At 46.4% G+C, this 18,231-nt stretch overlaps 1 protein-coding gene across 4 annotated transcripts in view; it reads left to right on the top strand.

Annotated features, from left to right (window-relative positions):
• Positions 1–17,449, top strand: part of RASSF2 (Ras association domain family member 2) — a 49,111-nt gene extending 31,662 nt beyond the window's left edge. For all 4 annotated transcript variants that reach the window (XM_049869072.1, XM_049869073.1, XM_049869074.1 and 1 more), the window contains 6 exons: positions 7,212–7,372; positions 8,234–8,335; positions 10,157–10,208; positions 10,696–10,817; positions 12,309–12,406; positions 13,304–17,449. In XM_049869072.1, coding sequence (XP_049725029.1) covers positions 7,212–7,372; positions 8,234–8,335; positions 10,157–10,208; positions 10,696–10,817; positions 12,309–12,406; positions 13,304–13,373 — 605 coding nt within the window. In that variant the 3' untranslated portion in view covers positions 13,374–17,449. The remainder of the gene's footprint in view (positions 1–7,211; positions 7,373–8,233; positions 8,336–10,156; positions 10,209–10,695; positions 10,818–12,308; positions 12,407–13,303) is intronic.
• The last annotated feature ends 782 nt before the right edge of the window (positions 17,450–18,231 follow it).

Genomic DNA, 18,231 nt, shown 5'->3' with positions numbered 1-18,231 from the left:
TTGTGGTGGTAGTCGGGCACCATCTAGTTGCGCTGGACTCAGCCTGGTGAAGGCTGTGGTACTTGTAGAACACCAACATATTTTGGTGGTTGAGTGTAGTTTCTTTTCTTCCATTTTTATACAAGTGGTAGCATTTAAAAAAATTATTGTAAAATATATATAACAAAAAATTGCCATTTTAATCATTGTAAGTGTACAATTCAGTGACATTAATTTCATTCACCATGTTGCGCAACCATCACCGTGCAACCATTTCCAAAAAGGTTTCATCACCTCCAACAGAAACTCAGAACCCATTAATCGTTAACTCCTCATCCTCGCCTCTCTTTAGCCCCAGTAACCACTAATAAACTTTTGTCTTTGTGTATTTGCCTATTCTGGATATTTCATATAAGTGGAATCAGACAATATTTGTCCTTTTGTATTCGACTTCAAGTTTCATCCGTGTGGTAGTACGTATCCAGACTTCATTTCTCTTTATGACTATAATATTTCATTGTATGTATATAGCCAAGTGGTAGCATTTTACACAGCGATTTTTTTTTTTAACAGTGGTAAAAATATATATAACCAAAAGAATGTCCTCATTCTTTACAGTCAATTGTTTGGAAAACCATGAGCAATTTAGTGACTCCCTGTTGATAGACGTTTAAGTTGTTTCCAGTCATTTGCTATGACAAAGTTGCAGTCAGTGGCCTGGGACACATGTATTTCACACAGCTGTCAGTGTCTGTAGGAGTCTTTCAAGTGGAATTCCTAGATCTGAGGCTTTGGGCATTGATAGTTCTGTGAAATAGTCCCTGTTTGCTCCTTCCACTTCTTTCTAATAGTAGCAAGCCTTTATATGATGCTGGTCCAGGCCAGGCACTGTTCTAAGTGCTCTTCAAGTATTAACTCATGTAACCCCTAACAAAAATCCTATGAGGCAGGTGCTATTATTAGCCCCATTTCACAGCTGAGCAAACTGAGGCAGAGAGGTAAGTGTATATGACAACGATGGAACTGGAATTCGAACCCAGGAATCTGGCTCTGAAGTCTGTGCTCTTAACCTCCTCACTGTATTGCCTTTCAGTAAATTATACATTATAGTTTTCTCCTCAGCAGCAAATACCATTTTTTTTAGATAATTTTTACTGTAAAAAAAAAAAATTTTTTTTTTAAGTGAAAATTTACAAATCAAGTCAGTCTCTCACACAAAAACCCATATACACCTTGCTACACACTCCCAATTACTCTCCCCTACAATGAGACAGCCTGCTCTCTCCCTTGACTCTCTCTTTTCGTGTCCTTTTCGCCAGCTTCTAACCCCCTCCACCCTCTCATCTCCCCTCCAGGCAGGAGATGCCAACACAGTCTCAAGTGTCCACCCGATCCAAGAAGCTCACTCCTCACCAGCATCCCTCTCCAACCCATTTTCCAGTCCAATCCATGTCTGAAGAACTGGCTTCGGGAATGGTTCCTGTCCTGGGCAACAGAAGGTCTGGGGGTCATGACCACTGGGGGCCATGACCACCGGGGTCCTTCCAGTCTCAGTCAGACCATTAAATCTGGTCTTAAGAGAATTTGGGATCTGCATCCCACTGCTCTCCGGCTCCCTCAGGGGTTCTCTGTTGTGTTCCCTGTCAGGGTAGTCATCGGTTGTAGCCAGGCACCATCTAGTTCTTCTGGTCTCAGGATGATGTAGTCACTGGTTCATGTGGCCCTTTCGGTCTCTTGGGCTCGTAATCACCTTGTGTCCTTGATGTTCTTCATTCTCCTTTGATCCAGGTGGGTTTAGACTGATTGATGCATCTTAGATGGCTGCTTGCTAGCGTTTAAGACCCCAGATGCCACTCTTCAAAGTGGGATGCAGAACATTTTCTTAATAGATTTTATTATGCCAATTGACTTAGATGTCCCCTGAAACCATGGCCCCCAGACCCCTGCCCCTGCTACGCTGCCCTTCGAAGCATTCAGTTTATTCAGGAAACTTCTTTTTTTCTTTGCTTTTGGTTTGGTCCAGTTGTTTGTACCTCGCTTGTATTGTGTGTTGTCTTTCTGGTCACCTAAGTAGTTCTTATCTACTATCTAATTAGTGAATACCCGTCTCGCACCATCCGTCCCTCTGCCTTCTCATAGCCATCAAAGAATATTTTCTTCTCAGTTTAAACTGTTTCTCAAGTTCTTATAATAGTGGTCTTATACAATATTTGTCCTTTTGCAACTGACTAATTTCACTCAGCATAATGCCTTCCAGGTTCCTCCATGTTATGAAATGTTTCACAGATTCCTCACTGTTCTTTATCGATGCGTACTATTCCATTGTGTGAATATACCATAATTTATTTATCCATTCATCCATTGATGGGCACCTTGGTTGCTTCCATGTTTTTGCTATTGTAAACAGTGCTGAAATAAACATGGGTGTGCATATATCTGTTTCTGTAAAGGCTCTTTTTTCTGTAGGATATATTCGAAGGAGTGGGATTGCTGGATAGTATGGTAGTTCTATTTCTAACTTTTTAAGGAAGTGCCAAATCGATTTCCAAAGTGGATGTACCATTTGGCATTCCCACCAGCAGTGTATAAGTGTTCTAATCTCTCCACAATCTCTCCAACATTTATTATTTTGTGTTTTTTGGATTACTGCCAGCCTTGTTGGAGTGAGATGAAATCTCATTGTAGTTTTGATCTGCATTTCTCTAATGGCTAATGATTGTGAACATTTCCTCATGTATCTGTTAGCTGCCTGAATGTCTTTTTAGTGAAGTGTCTGTTCATATCTTTTGCCCATTTTTTAATTGGGTTATTTGTCTTTTTGTAGTTGAGTTTTTGCTGTATCATGTAGATTTTAGAGATCAGGCACTGATCAGAAGTCACAGTTAAAAACTTTTTTCCCGGTCTGTAGGTAGTCTTTTTACTCTTTTGGTGAAGTCTTTGGATGAGCATAAGTGCTTGATTTTTAGGAGCTCCCAGTTATCTAGTTTTTCTTCTGCATTCTTTATAATGTTTTGTATACTGTTTATGCCATGTATTAGGGCTCCTAATGTTGTCCCTATTTTTTCTTCCAGGATCGTTACCGTTTTAGATTTTATATTTAGGTCTTTGATCCATTTTGAGTTAGTTTTTGTGCATGGAGTGAGGTATGGGTCTTGTTTCATTTTTTTGCAGATGGATATCCAGTTATGCCAGCACCATTTGTTAAAAAGACTGTCTTTTCCCCATTTAACTGTTTTGGGGCCCTTGTCAAATATCAGCTGCTCATATGTGGATGGATTTATGTCTGGATTCTCAATTCTGTTCCATTGGTCCATGTATCTGTTGTTGTACCAGTACCAGGCTGTTTAGACTACTGTGATGGTATAATAGATTCTAAAATCAGGTAGAGTAAGGCCTCCCACTTTGTTCTTCTTTTTCAGTAATGCCTTATTTATCTGGGTCCTCTTTCCCTTCCATATGAAATTGGTGATTTGTTTCTCCATCTCATTAAAGAATGCCCTTGGGATTTGGATCGGAATTGCATTAAATGTATAGATTGCTTCTGGTAGACTAGACATTTTTTTTTTTAATAATTTTTATTGTGCTTTAAGTGAAAGTTTACAAATCAAGTCAGCCTCTCACATATAAGCTTATATACATCTTACTCCATACTCCCACTTATTCTCCCCCTAATGAGTCAGCCCGCTCCCTCCTTTCAGTCTCTCCTTTCATGACAATTTTGCCAGTTTCTAACCCTCTCTACCCTCCTATCTCCCCTCCAGACAGGAGAAGCCAACACAGTCTCAAGTGTCCACCTGATACAAGTAGCTCACTCTTCGTCAGCATCTCTCTCCAACCCATTGTCCAGTCCCTTCCATGTCTGATGAGCTGTCTTTGGGAATGGTTCCTGTCCTGGGCCAACAGAAGGTTTGGGAACCATGACCGCTGGGATTCCTCTAGTCTCAGTGAGACCATTAAGTCTGGTCTTTTTATGAGAATTTGGGGTCTGCATCCCACTGATCTCCTGCTCCCTCAGGGGTTCTCTGTTGTGCTCCCAGTCAGGGCAGTCATCGGTTGTGGCCGGGCACCATCTAGTTCTTCTGGTCTCAGGATGATGTAAATCTCTGGTTCATGTGGCCCTTTCTGTCTCTTGGGCTCATAGTTATCGTGTGACCTTGGTGTTCTTCATTCTTCTTTGATCCAGGTAGGTTGAGACCAATTGATGCATCTTAGATGGCCGCTTGTTAGCATTTAAGACCCCAGATGCCACATTTCAAAGTGGAATGCAGAATGTTTTCATAATAGAATTATTTTGCCAATTGACTTAGAAGTCCCCTTAAGCCATAGTCCCCAAACCCCCGCCCTTGCTCTGCTGACCTCTGAAGCATTCAGTTTATCCCGGAAACTTCTTTGCTTTTGGAAGATAGACATTTTTATAATGTTAAGTCTTCCTATCCATGAGCAAGGTACGTTCTTCCACTTACATAAGTCTCTTTTGGTTTCTTGCAGAAGTGTACTGTAGTTTTCTTTGTATAAGTCTTTTACATCTCTGGTAAGATTTATTCCTAAGTATTTTATCCTCTTGGGGGCTACTGTAAATGGCATTGATTTGTTGATTTCCGCTTCGATGTTCTTTTTGTTGGTGTAGAGGAATCCAACGGATTTTTGTGTTTTTTTCTTGTATCTTGATGCTCTGCTGAACTCTCTTATTAGTTTCAGTAGTTTTCTGGAGGATTCCTTAGGGTTTTCTGTGTGTAAGATCATGTCATCTGCAGATAGAGATACTTTTACTTCTTCCTTGCCAATCTGGATGCCCTTCATTTCTTTATCTAGCCTAATTGCTCTGGCTAGGACTTCCAGCACAATGTTGAATAAGAGCGGTGATAAAGGGCATCCTTGTCAAATACTGTTTTGTAAAATATGGTTTTTTGGGGGGCAGTGGTGAGAGGGTAGGTTCAGAGCAAAGGTTGATCTCATGTTGAGGAGCAAAGGAGTTTGCATGGAGGTCCCTTAGGCTGTTGGAGGGGAGTGGAGGGTGAGAAACACCTCTGGCCACCTATGTTCTGTACCCACCCACCTGTAGCAAATTGCCCCTTCCCTTCCTTCACCCACATCATCACCCAGGACCATTTTCTGCTGGCCTGGGAATCAGTTCTGCTGGGTAGACAGAAGGAGGCCATCCCGCCTTGTGTGTGAAGGGGTTTTCCGCCCTTTCCATCCCTGGCCCAGCCCCCTCTCCCCATACCGCACTATTCCTCCTCCTTCCCCTCAGCTGCTCTCAGGTTACCAAGCCTGGAGGCTGGGAAAGTAGTGGGATGAAGAGGGTCCCTCAGAATGTTTGGACTTCATGGGAGTGAATGATGAGGGACAGGACAGTGTCTGGATTGATGGAGCGCCTTCTTAGTGTTGAGGCTTCAGGCATCCATGAGGGATCTGTGGGTTTTCTGGGACCTTCCGCATCCCCAAGGTTAGATCCTATGAGATGCCCTTATGCACACTCGATGGCACCCTGGAGAGCTGGGGCCACTCCCAGCCCTCTTGGCTTTGGGCTGATGCCTTCTCACTTTTGACCCCCTGGGGCAAAGGCTGGAGAAGTCCTCCAAGAGTCTCTTGCCCAGTGGCCGCTCTCCAGAGTTGATGTCTAGGTGAAGGGCTGCTCTCTCCTGGGGGAGAGGGCTCTTGGCTACAGTTGGCCCAGGACTGGGGTGGTGTCCCTGCCTGGGTGAGTTAGGGTGGAGCTGCACAGAGTGGTGCTATGGGGAGGGGTCTCTGCAGCAGGAGATGCCACCCCCTAGAGGTGGCTTTGGGTTTCCCAGGTGTATTAATCATCTGGAGTCCTGGTGGTGCAATGGCTAAGAACTCGGATGCTAACCAGAAGGTTGGCAGTTCAAATCTACCAGCCACTCCTTAGAAACCCTGTGGGGCAGTTCTGCTCTGTCCCATAGGGTTGCTATTAGTTGGAATCGACTTAACTGCAACAAGGTCAATGGGGGTCTTAGTTATTTAGTGCCGCTATAACTGAAGTTGACTGGGTTATAACTGAAGTACCACAGGTGGATGGCTTTAACAAACAGAGATTTACTCCCTCTCAGTCTAAAGGATAGAAGTCCGAATTCAGTGCACCAGCTTCAGGGGAAGGCATTCTCTCTCTCTCGGCTCTGGGGGAAGGTCCTTGTCATCAATCTTCCCCGGGTCTAGGAGCTTTCTCAGCACAAGTACCCTGGGTCCAAAGGACATGCACCACTCCTGGTTCTTATTGCTTGGTAGTAATGAGGTCCCTGTTCTCCCTGCTCGATTCTCTCTTTTCTGTGTCAAAAGAGATTGACTCAAGCTACAACCTAACCCTGTATATTGCTTCTTGCCTCATTAACATAACTGCTTATAATCCTGCATCCTTAACATCATAACTGTTGCCTTCGAGTCAAATTTGACTCATAGCCACCCTACAGGACAGAGTAGAGCTTCCCCATAGGGTTTCCAAAGAGCAACTGGTGGATTCAAACTGCTGACCTTTTGGTTAGCAGCTCTAACTCTTAACCACTTCACCACCAGGGCTCCCATTAACATCATAGAGGTTAGGATTTATAACACATAGGATAATCACATCAGATCACAAAATGGTGGACAACCACACAATACCGGGAATCATGGCCTAGCCAAGTTGACACATATTTTGGGAGGACACATTCAATCTATAACATCAGGTATCTGTGATCCCAGCACCCTTCACTTGGCAAGGAAGGCAGTGTTGCTCCAGGTGAGCTCAGGGAGGAAGAGGTGGCTGGAGGGCCAGACACAGGTGTGTCCAGGGCAACAGGTGTGCAGCAGTCAGCATTCATTACCCATTTCTGGCACTTCCTCCCAGCAGACTTGTCCATGCCCACCTGTGTGGCCACTGGGCCCCACTACCAGCAGAGACCACTCCTTTCCCAGGACCAGCCTTCTGAGAAGGGGTCCCCAGAGACTCAGGGCTTCAGTCGACTCAGAAATTGTGCCCCAGCGGGTCCAGCTGCCTGCAGCGTCCAAGGCCTACTTTTAAAGCTTGTTAGGCTCCCGGACAAAGCTGGCTCAGGAAAAACCAAGTGTATTTGGAAACAGGGTCCTGGCACCATTTCCCGACCTTGCTTGTGGAGGACACTGCCTGCTCAGGTTGAGTGTGGGTGCTGTGGCTTTGCCCACAGAAAGGAGGCCGCATGCAAGGCTATCATGTTCCAGGTCTGGCCAACAGGACTCCTTTCCCTCTTCCCTCTTAGAGGCCAGGGGTCTGAAACCCCTGCAGGAAGATACCCCGCAGCTGATGCGCACCCGGAGTGATGTTGGTGTGCGTCGTCGCGGGAATGTGAGGACGCCCAGCGACCAGCGCCGAATCAGACGCCACCGTTTCTCCATCAATGGCCATTTCTACAACCATAAGGTAGAGAAGAGAGGGGGCCCCTTTCTGGGCAGCTGGTACCCCAGGGCTGCAGGCACAGGGTCCCTGGTGGGACGCTCAGGGAGCCAAGTGCTTGCTATGCAGTCTTTGGTCATGTCAGTGGGCTGTAGGCTTTGCTGGCTCTGTGGAGGATCAAAGACCCCCTACCTGGGCAGCCCCCATAGGCATTGCCTCAAAGTGGGTGAATTCAGGGGGCTGGACAAAGTGGTCCCTGCTGCAGCTTTGAAAGCCCCATAAACATCTTGTCGGGGTCACCACGTCAATCTTCTTCCTGTGCCCTTGGCCTCAAGCTTGGGGTGTGAGCTGACTTTCCTGTGAGCTAAGGGCTGCCCCAATGCAGAGCTGCTGGAACTTAGACCTGGGGGTATCAGAGCACCCACCACCCCAAGCTAGCCAACCCCTCCTCTCGTGCTACTGCTTCATACAAATCCTGCCCTAGAAGTACTGGGGAGAGTGCTCAGAGACCTTCTCATTTTGAAGGCACAGTGGAGGGGTCCTTGTGAGCATTTTATTTTATCTGTTCCTACCCCCACCCCCAACTCAGCCACTCAGAGAGCTCAAACCCCTCGAGCTTCCATAGGGACGTGAGCTCCTGGGTTAGGCGATGCTGATGACTTTGTTTATGTCAGAGTCTGATGTTGGCCAGATTGTCAGCAGCGCGGAGCTCCCAGGAGCACATTTTGAGGACGTTGCCACTGCGCTCCTTACCCCGATTTTCCAGGCCCAGCTAACATGCTACCGGGCACTTGCTGAGTGACTCTGGTCAGGTACAGGGTAGGAACACTAGGTTCTAGCATCCCCTCCTGTCCCCCTTCCACCTGAACTGGACCACTTTGTTGACAGACATCGGTGTTCACCCCGGCCTACGGCTCCGTCACCAACGTCCGCATCAATAGCACCATGACCACCCCACAGGTCCTGAAGCTGCTGCTCAACAAATTTAAGGCAAGTGCCCTGTGTTATCGGCCACAGGTGGTCGCTTGTGTGCCTCGGGGGGCCCAGCAGGGTAGTGGGGGAGGCTGTGGAGAGTGTGGGTGAGGGGCCCCCAGGCAGAGGGTCTGGGTTGTTCAGATTCTCACTACTCAAGGCCGGGCGCCCTGACCTGCAGCATTGACCTCATCTGGATGCTTGTTAGAAAAGCAGATTCTCAGGCCCCACCCAGACCTGCTGAGTCAGAACCCCTGAGGGTAAGGCCAGGGAATTCTGTTTTAACAGGATCTGATGCCCACTAGGAAACCCTGGTGGTGTAGTGGTTAAGTGCTACGGCTGCTAACCAAAGGGTCGGCAGTTCAAATCCGCCAGGCACTCCTTGAAAACTCTACAGGCAGTTCCACTCTGTCCTATAGGGTCGCTATGAGTCAGAATCAACTCGATGGCACTGGGTTTGGTTTTTTTTGGTTTCATGCCCACTAAAGTTGGAGAGGTATTCTCCCTCAGGGACTTAAGGACTCCTAGGAGTCCCTGGGTGGTGCGACTGGTTAAGCCCTTGACTACTAGACAAAAGGTTGGTGATTCCAGCCACCCAGAGGCTCCTTGGAAGACAGGCCTGGTGACCTGCTTCTGAAAAGTCACAGCCTTGAAAACCCTGTGGCCAACTCTGACTGAAATCACAATAGGGGTTCCCAGACAGAGCGGGGGAAAAGTGTAGAACAAAAAATCAAATTCATAAAAAGAGACCGGACTTACTGGCCTGATAGAGACTGAAGGAACTGATAGAGACTCTGGCCCTAAGACACCCCTCTGACTTGGAACTGCAGCCGTTCCCAGAAACCACATACCAGCCAAGCAATAGACAGGCCCATAAAATAAACACTAACATCTGAAAAGAACATGCTCGTTAGAACAATTATACGAGACCAAAAGGGCAACATTTGGCCAAAAGTAAAGACGAGAAGGCAGGAAGGGGTAAGGGAAACCGGAGGAAGGGAAACGGGGAACCCAGGGTGGAAACGAGGAGAGTGCTGACACAGTGTGGGGATGGCAGTCAATGTCATGGAACACTTGAGTGCAGTTTGTTGAATGAGACACTAATTTGCTCTGTGAAATTTCACCTAAAACACAATACAAATAAATAAATAAACCCTATGGAGCAGTTCTACTCGGCACACATGGGGTCGCCATGAGTTGGAATCGACTCCGAGGGCAATTAACAACAAAGGACCCTGGGGCTCGAAGACTGTCTTGGGCTCACTGCGCAGATGGTCTGCACCATAGCCAGGGAATCTACTTTGAAAAATGATGTTTAAATAGATACATACGTTTTAGTGCATGAGAGCTTTTAAAGTCCTGCTACTTTGTATGTTTTCTGCAAGCTTCTTATAATTCTTTCAGGGACCAGGTATTTTCTGTTTTTAATGGAAACCCGTGTGGCCTGTGGCCTAAGAGCATAAGCTCTTGGTCAGATTGCGTGGGTTCAAATCCCTGTTCCATCACCTCGTTTGGGTGAGTGGTGCAAGTTATATAACCTCCTTGTGCTTCTACTTCCTCACTGGAAAAAATTCATATTGCATCATATGAATTCAACCACATTAAGTATGTCAGACTGTGCCTGGCAGGTAGCAACAAATATGAGCTATTATCATCTATTATTATCGATAAAGTTCTCTGCCTGCCCAATTTCCTTATCATTTCTAAGAGCTGTAAATAAGTAGCCCGCCCCCCAAAAGAGCCTGAAATCTATTTTACGTTGAAATGTTAAAGAAGAGGGAATTGGTCACAGTTAGGATGCTGACACATGTGAACAAATATCTTTTGCTCCTAATTCAGATCGAGAATTCTCCGGAGGAGTTTGCTTTGTACGTTGTCCATACCAGCGGTGGTAAGTCTGAAGGACACGGTGTACTTTACAAATTTTAATTAACTCAAAATAGCAAGTTAAGAAAATACCTCAGCCTTATTTGCTTGTTGTTTGGGTTTTGGAAACTTCCAAATGTTGTTTGCCTCCAAGGCTGGTGGGCTTGCTGGATGTGTCCACTGGGGGACCCTATGTATGGTCAGTAATCATACCCCAAAACCTGAGTGACTATTTAAAAAGGAGCTGGCTTTTCTCGAGAGACAGATAAAAGCAATTCCTCCAAAGCAGCACCTCCCAATGGGTTGGAGGTTGGCAGTATGTTGCGGGGAAGAGTGGTGGGACGTTGCTTTTAACAACACTTGTTGAATATTATGGAAACCAGTCTCCTGACACTTGTGGCTGCATCTTCTAAGGCACCTGGTCCCTTTGGGCCCCTGGGTTAACCATTACTTAAGGTGAGAAAGACCTAGGGCCAAGCTCAGGGCCGCTCCTGGCTGTATTGTGGTTCCAGAGAAACAGAAGCTGAAGAACACCGACTACCCGCTGATTGCCCGAATCCTCCAGGGCCCATGTGAGCAGGTCTCCAAAGTGTTCCTCATGGAGAAGGACCAGGTGGAGGAAGTCACCTATGATGTAAGTTCCCTTTCAGTCAGGTGGTCTGTCCTCAGGAGGATGGGCGTTAGGTTGGGTTTCCAGCAACTAGGGTGTAGCATGACTTTTTGGCCAAGGTCCATGCCCTCCCCACCCCTTTTTATTGTAGTGAAAATATATACAACAAAACACTTGCCAGTTCAATAATTTCTGTATGTATAATTCAGTGACATTGATTACATTCTTCAAGTTGTCCAACCATTCTCGTTATCCTTTATGAAATTATTCCACTAATAATATTTGGTTTCTATATATTTGCATATCTCATATAAGTGAAAGCTTACAGTATTTGTCCTTTTGTGACTCATTTCACTCAGCTAATGTTTTCAAGGTTTATCCACGTTGCGGCCTGTGTCAGGACTTCATTTCCCTTTGTGGCTGAGTAATACCATGCCTTCCTTTAGCTGCAATTCCTCAATACTTGGTTTTCTTGAAGCAGTAATTGCCATGGGCCAGTAGTATGAAGACAGAGGCCAGGTTGAGGGTACATCCTATGAGAATTGAAGGAATGCTTAGGCAGAAAGTGATTTCCATAGAAGGAATAAATTTCCTGAACCTTTCTTTAGTATAGTAAGAGGGCTGAGAAATTTCTGCAAACTATCTCTTAGCAACTTCAAGAAGCTAGCAGTAATTCTACCTTATCTTATGTATTAGTCCGCTTTTGCTGCAGTAACAAACATCCCCAGATCTTACTAGCTTCCAGTAGAAACCATTAATTTTTTTACTCATGTTTCTGCGTGCTGGTTGCAGTGGCTCTGCTCTTGGCCATAGGTTGGGTTCATTCAGAGACCCAGGTTTAAGGGTAAGTGGCTACTTGACTAGGGTATGCTTCTCATGGTGGATGGTGGAGTGGAAGAAACCAAGCCAAACCATGCAAGCTCATTTGCATGGAATTGGGGTATGTCATGTCCACACACATCCCATTGGCCAAAGCATGTCTAATAGCCAAGCCCAATTTCAGCAGGGCTGGGAAAGATCTTCCTCCCATGGAGGGGAGTTGATCTAGAGTAGGGTGAGGATTTTGGTGGGGGGCAGTTGTGTAAGTTTAGTGCACCAGAGAGCCACTCCCACAACCTCTCAGAAGCAAATTCACATTTGGATGCCTGTTTGAGACTCGAGACACAAACCATCATTCTGAGCCCATGGTTCCCTAAATTCCCTTAGAGTAGCAGAGAGGCTTATTAAATATCACAGGTTTCTGTCTTCCTCTGCATCACTGAATTGAGAGGATTGGGGACATAAGATGAAAAATGAGGAGGTACGAGATGGTGTCATGTAAATGAAGCCATCTTCATTGAAGACTCTATGCCAGCCTCAAGAAGAACGAGGCTCGGGTCCTGCCTTTTAGGAAACCCTGGATTAGAGGGGCAGTAGATTCCCTGAGGCTTTGTGCCCTGGCATGAGAGAGGAGGCTAAAGGATTTGGGCTAGTGCTGGGAGGGGGCATTCACCCAGGCCTCTTCTCCCTCCCCAGGTGGCCCAGTACATAAAGTTCGAGATGCCTGTCCTTAAAAGCTTCATTCAGAAGCTCCAAGAGGAAGAAGATCGGGAAGTGAAGAAGCTAATGCGCAAGTAAGCGTGGCCTCCAGGGCAGCTGGTTGGGCTTCTCCTGGGGCCTCAATAAAGGGGTCTCTGTGCAGGTGCCTTGCCGCGGTGCTGCGTGGGCCTGGGCCTTAGGGACCTTTTTCAGGGGCTGCCTATTGACAAACCTGAATCTCAGATGGGGATGTGAGGCCGAAGTGTCTTGGTCTCTCTGCTTTTCATCTCACCTTCCCATTTTGATGTGGGACATACAGATGTCTTATTTTCCCCCTTTCATGCTTGACAGCGACTGGTTTGGGTGTGATTTTATAGGTTGGACCATATGAAATTGCCAATAGTTGACCATTTTTTTTCTGTCCTACAAAAATGGTGACATCATATGATTCAACGAGTTGCTGTTGAGTCAATTCCAACTCATGTCAACCCCACATGCGTCAGAGTAGAACTGTGTTCCGTAGGGTTTTCAATGGCTGATTTTTCAGAAGTAGATCATCAGGCCTTTTTTCCGAGGTGCCTCTGGGTAGACTTGAACTGCCAACCTTTGGGTTAGCAGTTGAAGGCATTAACTGTTTGTACCACCCAGGGACGTGCGTATAAAGCACTATGACTATTGCTTCCCCGGGCACAGGAAGCACTCCATTAATGGAAACCTTACTGCCAATGTTGTTGTTGGTATTTGACCTTCTCATCCTCCTTTTGCCAGATGTTCTAACCACAGTGAAATAATCTAGTTTGCCTTTGGCCTCTGTATTTCCTCTCATCCTGTTGTGGAAATGAACAAGCAACAGAGTGATTCAAGAGTGGGTCAAAGACAGAAGCAAAGGGACAGGAGAGCTGGCCCGTAGTGTCGCCTGGGTGTCAGGGAGGGATCCAGAGGAGGTGTGTGCTGCTGACTATGTCCACCACAAGCTGTTTCTCTGTCCCCAGGTACACCGTGCTCCGGCTAATGATTCGTCAGAGGCTGGAGGAGATAGCCGAGACCCCAGAAACTATCTGAGCCATGAGAAAGAGGGGATCCAGACCCCACAGGGACCGGTATTTACATGAGTAGACCCACAGGAAGCCAGAAGCTTTCTTTCCACTGAAACATTGAAATGCAACTTCTCCAGCTCCCTCCAAGCCCGCATTTGCTACCCGGAGTGAGATGGAGCAGTGAGCAGACAAATCCGTGTCCTTGGATCCCCGGTCTCCTTTCTTTCACTCACAGGGATTTTGATTTTTGTTCTAGGGAGGACCTAGTGTGTGTGTATGTGTGTGTGTCCACAGACATGTGCCTACCTGATACTTTTCACATGTAATTATAGTCCGAGCAGCCAGCACAAGTGCTGTGAGGCTGCCGGATGTGCTCCTCATGGGCAGGAAAGAGGGGTTCCTGACCTGAGGGGTTTTAGGCTGAAGGGTTTTCTCACCTCAAGTGCCAGGGAACAGCCACACTTTCCTGCCCATGTTTAGAAGGGGAAGGGGCTTGGCAAGCTTAGGTGGGGTATTTGTGTGCTAGTAGGGATTCTCCCTCTATGCCTAGACGGATCACTGAATGCAAGATTCCTGGAAATTAATAAAATACCAGCCATATACCCTTGGGGGCAGGTTTAATGAAAGAAAAAGATAAACCACTGGTGGGGTAGATGCAATAAACCCACAGTTTCTTACACTGGAAACTTTGCTCATGTTAAACAAGAACACTATGTGGAATGTTCTGTGTGGATGCTTAGAAAGAAGAATCTGCCTCCATCCTTGTCCCCATGGCTACCCCTAGAAGATAGGAGGAAGCCTGAGAATTTCTCTCTGCATGTCAAGCCACAAACCCCATTGCCTTGATGCTTCCTTGAGCTGAAGGGAAGGTCTTGTGGAGTCAGAGCCTCACTGGTTTGCACATGATGCTGACTGGGTAGCCTGGCCAGAACCCAGCCTTGCTCTGAGGTGGTGGCCAAGAAGTTTCTGAGTCCACTCCATAGGTCCAAAAGGACGTGTGGAGGCTCGTGGCAGAAATGACAGGTGGCTGCGAGCCCAGCCCATCTTCACATCATCTAGAATCTTCTGCACTTGAACTATGGCCATGTTTGAAGTGAAGACTTTATTCTTTCCAACCTCTGGATTCTTGCAGCTCACCCCCGCCCTTGTGTGTGGAGATGGACTTCAAGAAGGAGGACCTGTCCTGCTACTGACTGAATGTGACACAAGGGGGTGCTCTTTGGGCTTCCCTGTGAAGGTGTGTAGAGAGGGTCAGAGCAGACACCACTTGGAAGATAGGCGGGTACAGAGTCTGTCCCCTGGAGCCCTGATCAGAGAGATTGCCACACAACTAACTGTGGGCCAGTGTGGCAGATACAGTTTGAGGAAAGACCGAGAGATGTTTGGGGCAGGGGTCCTGGCTGTCGAGGTCAACCCAGCAAAACCAGGAGCTCCTAGCAGCAGGCAGGTCTGAGCTGCATAAGAGTGGGAGTGCTCCTCATCTCCTCCACCTCATCTTCAAGGAAAGTTTGGAGCACTGGGCAGTTGGGGGATGGAGAGCCACGGGTTGGTGCTTTAAAGGAAGGTGGGCCTTTGCAGCAGAGCCGTTCCTTCCCTAGGCACCGTCCTGCCCTCCTCTGTGACCTTCTCCATAGCCTTTTTGGAAGGCTCATAGCTGTGGTCTTATTGTTGACTTTGGAAATGGTGGCATGCCACCACCTGACATCTTTCCAGGGCTTTCTTAGCTGGCCTACCTCCCCTAAGGGGATAGCTCTATCAGCCCTGTGGGGCGTGGAGTGGAAACCCAGAGGTGATTGTTCTCAATTATACACCTCAGAGGGCTTCTGTCAAATGCACAGAGCCAGGCTAAGCAAACAAATAAAAAAAGGGGTGGGGACAGCTTCCCAAGTTACAGATGGGAAAGGGCAGTTTTGTGAATGCAAACCCAACTCCTGAGTTTTGCATTTACAGTGAACTTGCAAAGCCTTTGTTGGCCCCAATAATATCTCTTTAGGGGACTGGGGGAAGAATTTTCACAAATCAAGTGACTAACCAGTAACTTTTATTGGGTGTCTATTTCTAGTTTATAAAAATCCTCTTTAATTTGCACTAGTAACTGTGATGGTGTTAAATACAGAAATGTTGCAAAATGTCAAGTGCACCAGATCGCTTTCCGAGAAAGCGTTCTTGAGGTAGACTTGCTTTGTAAAGATGGGGGACCAGGGTGTGGACCTGAGGGCAGATCACTCCTTACACAACACGCTTCCTTCTAATTCAGGCCTCTCCTTTCCACTTCCACCTGCCCTGTTTAGAGATCATTTCTCAAGTCCTGATATCTTGCTCAGGAATTCTGGAAAAGTTCTCTTAAATAGCAGATGAAACAGAAATGCTTTACCTCCACGTGGAGCCAGATTTTCTCACTGGTATCACATGGCCATGCAGCTTTGAATGCCGACTGATTTGTGAAGGTTTATGTAATGATGTGCAATGGACCTGAAATTGTGACAAGCACAAAAGGCCGATTTATAGGGTTTTTCCTAACTCGTGAAAACAGACTAGCCACATCTGGCTTTCTTTCTCCGGAGGCTTATGTTACAAGGTTTGTGATCAAATGAAGGAAAACTCGAGTACACCTTGGTGGCAAGGGGCTCAGTCTTCCCTGGTGGTGGTGGAATTAAGCACAAGGTCACGTTCACGGTGATCACATTAGTGGAAAAGTTAATATGAGTTAAGTGGGAGGTGGAGGAAAGGGTAGTTGGGTGAGAAATTAAAAAGCACAAACTCGACATGCCCTCGTGTGCTTAGTCTTGTCCGCAGTGGTCCCCAGGCTGGATGACTTTGAGTTGAGGTGAGAGGATCTCAGAAGATTAGCTACCCCTCCAAGTGAAATGTGCCAGAGTTTTGAAGTAGAGACTTGCTGATGCTTCAAGGAGAGAGATTTTCACCCTTCCCTCCTCCCTACAAGGAGCCCTTGTGGCACAGTGGTTATAGCAATTGACTGCTAACTGAAAGATAGGCAGTTCAAAGCCACCAGCTGCTCTGTGGGAGAAAATAGATGGCAGTCTGCTTCCATAGTGATTTACAGCCTTGGAAACTCTATGGGATCGTGATGACTCAGAGTCGACTCGACAGCCATGGGTTGAGTTTGGTCTCCTTGCTACTAAAAAGAAACCAATACTCTGTCCTATAAATCTTCAGATGATGACGTTTTATCGTCAGTGTAGATAAAACTTTGACATATAATTACAAAAAGAATCTGTTCTCAGTGCAAAAACATGTTGGCAAGAATTCTCTTTTGTGGAGTTGAGTGGTTATTTCAGAGTGTTAGGGGGTAGAAGGAAAAATAGACCCAGAAGGGCAACGAGTTCTCTTGAGAAAAGAGAAGCTGTCCTAAAAAAATTAAATAAAAAAGTAGAATTTTCTTCTGAGGCTCCATAGCCCAGAGAACATGGTGTCATACATGCATCTCAGAAATTTCTGTATGGACAAGGGGATTTCAGTGTCTCATGGCGGCCAACCCGTGACATGGGGTAGCGATAGGAGACAGAAGGATCACCTTAAACTTTGCTGATGGGGCAGCAAGCATTTTCAAGTCTCTACTTAAAATGTTTCGCACAAAGCCTTCCTTGATTCAGATGAGATAAAAATGATCTAAAGAGGTAAAAATAAAAACAAATGTGGCACCTCTTCCTTCAGCTGTGAAAGTGTTTGCCCTGTCACGGGAGGTTATAGCACTCTGTGTCTTAACCATGCATAAGAGACGGACAAGCTGTGAAGGGGTAGCTCTCAGTTTGCCCTTGGAGTGTCCCCCAAAGACTGCCAGCCAGGCTGCAGGCAGACGTCTTTCCTTGGCTGATGGTTTCTGGGTGTAATTCTAGTGTTTCTTAAGGGTTTCCCCACTTCCTTTAGTTTTGTGAAGTGTTCTTAACCATCACTAGCCTTTCAGCAATGGTACATGACCTGGTTCAATGTTTGGTTCTGAACTTGTAAACTGATGCTTTTAGGCACCTTAACGTAATTTGACGAGGTCTCCATAGGGAGCCATGAATTTTTGTAATATTTTGATATGTTTTAATGCACATGTCTTAGATGTAATTGAAATAAAGCACTTTTCAGAGAGAAGTCCCTCTGTCGATGGGTTTGTGTGTGTCCACTGGATAAGGAGCTATGTATTGTAAGAGGGTGGTTGTAAGGTTGGGGACAGGGATGTGAAGGGACATCCAAGAGATCAGTTGCTTTTCTTCCCCCCGAGCTTCTTTGAACAGGCTTAGACACAGCAGGCTCACACCTGGCTGTAATATTCCAAATAGGAAGTTGTGTCCCTGGTGGAGTTAGTGAGTTCTGGTGGAAAGTGCTGGAAACTAGCGTTCAGTGGATTTTCGTCCTGACTCCACCCTGGCTGCTTATGAGCCTGGGACCATCTCACTGAACCTTTTTCAAGGACTTGGTTTCCTCACCTGTAAAATGACTGAGCCACCCTGCATTGACATGGGGACCTGGGCTTGCCTGTGTCGGAGGCAGCTGCCCAGTAGTCCCAGATTTAAGGGCCCTCGTAGCTGCTTCCAAGACCCATCCTACGGAATGGGGAAGGGTTATGTGGTTGGTTCACAAAGCTTGAATGAGATTGATGGTCGTCTTCCTCAAATACCTGGTTGTGGAGCAGGAATAAATGACCAACATAATTTGGCCTCTAGAAAAAGGGGGCAACCAAGAAAAGAATCCCCAAAACAGTGCTTGTAAATTAGCAAAAACAAAAAAAACAGAGCAAAATTTGAATAAATCACTGTTCCCTTTTGAGTGTTCTTTCAGTTTCCTGTATTAAGAGTTTTTACTCCAAGCTCTGGCTTTTTCTGTTGTTGCGTTAAGTTGGGTGAAACACATGAACAGGCAGTTAATGCTTCTAG

Source organism: Elephas maximus, chromosome 25 (assembly GCF_024166365.1).
Source record: "Elephas maximus indicus isolate mEleMax1 chromosome 25, mEleMax1 primary haplotype, whole genome shotgun sequence".
In the NCBI taxonomy this organism is placed as follows: domain Eukaryota; kingdom Metazoa; phylum Chordata; class Mammalia; order Proboscidea; family Elephantidae; genus Elephas; species Elephas maximus.
This window is presented reverse-complemented; position numbering and strand designations above follow the sequence as displayed.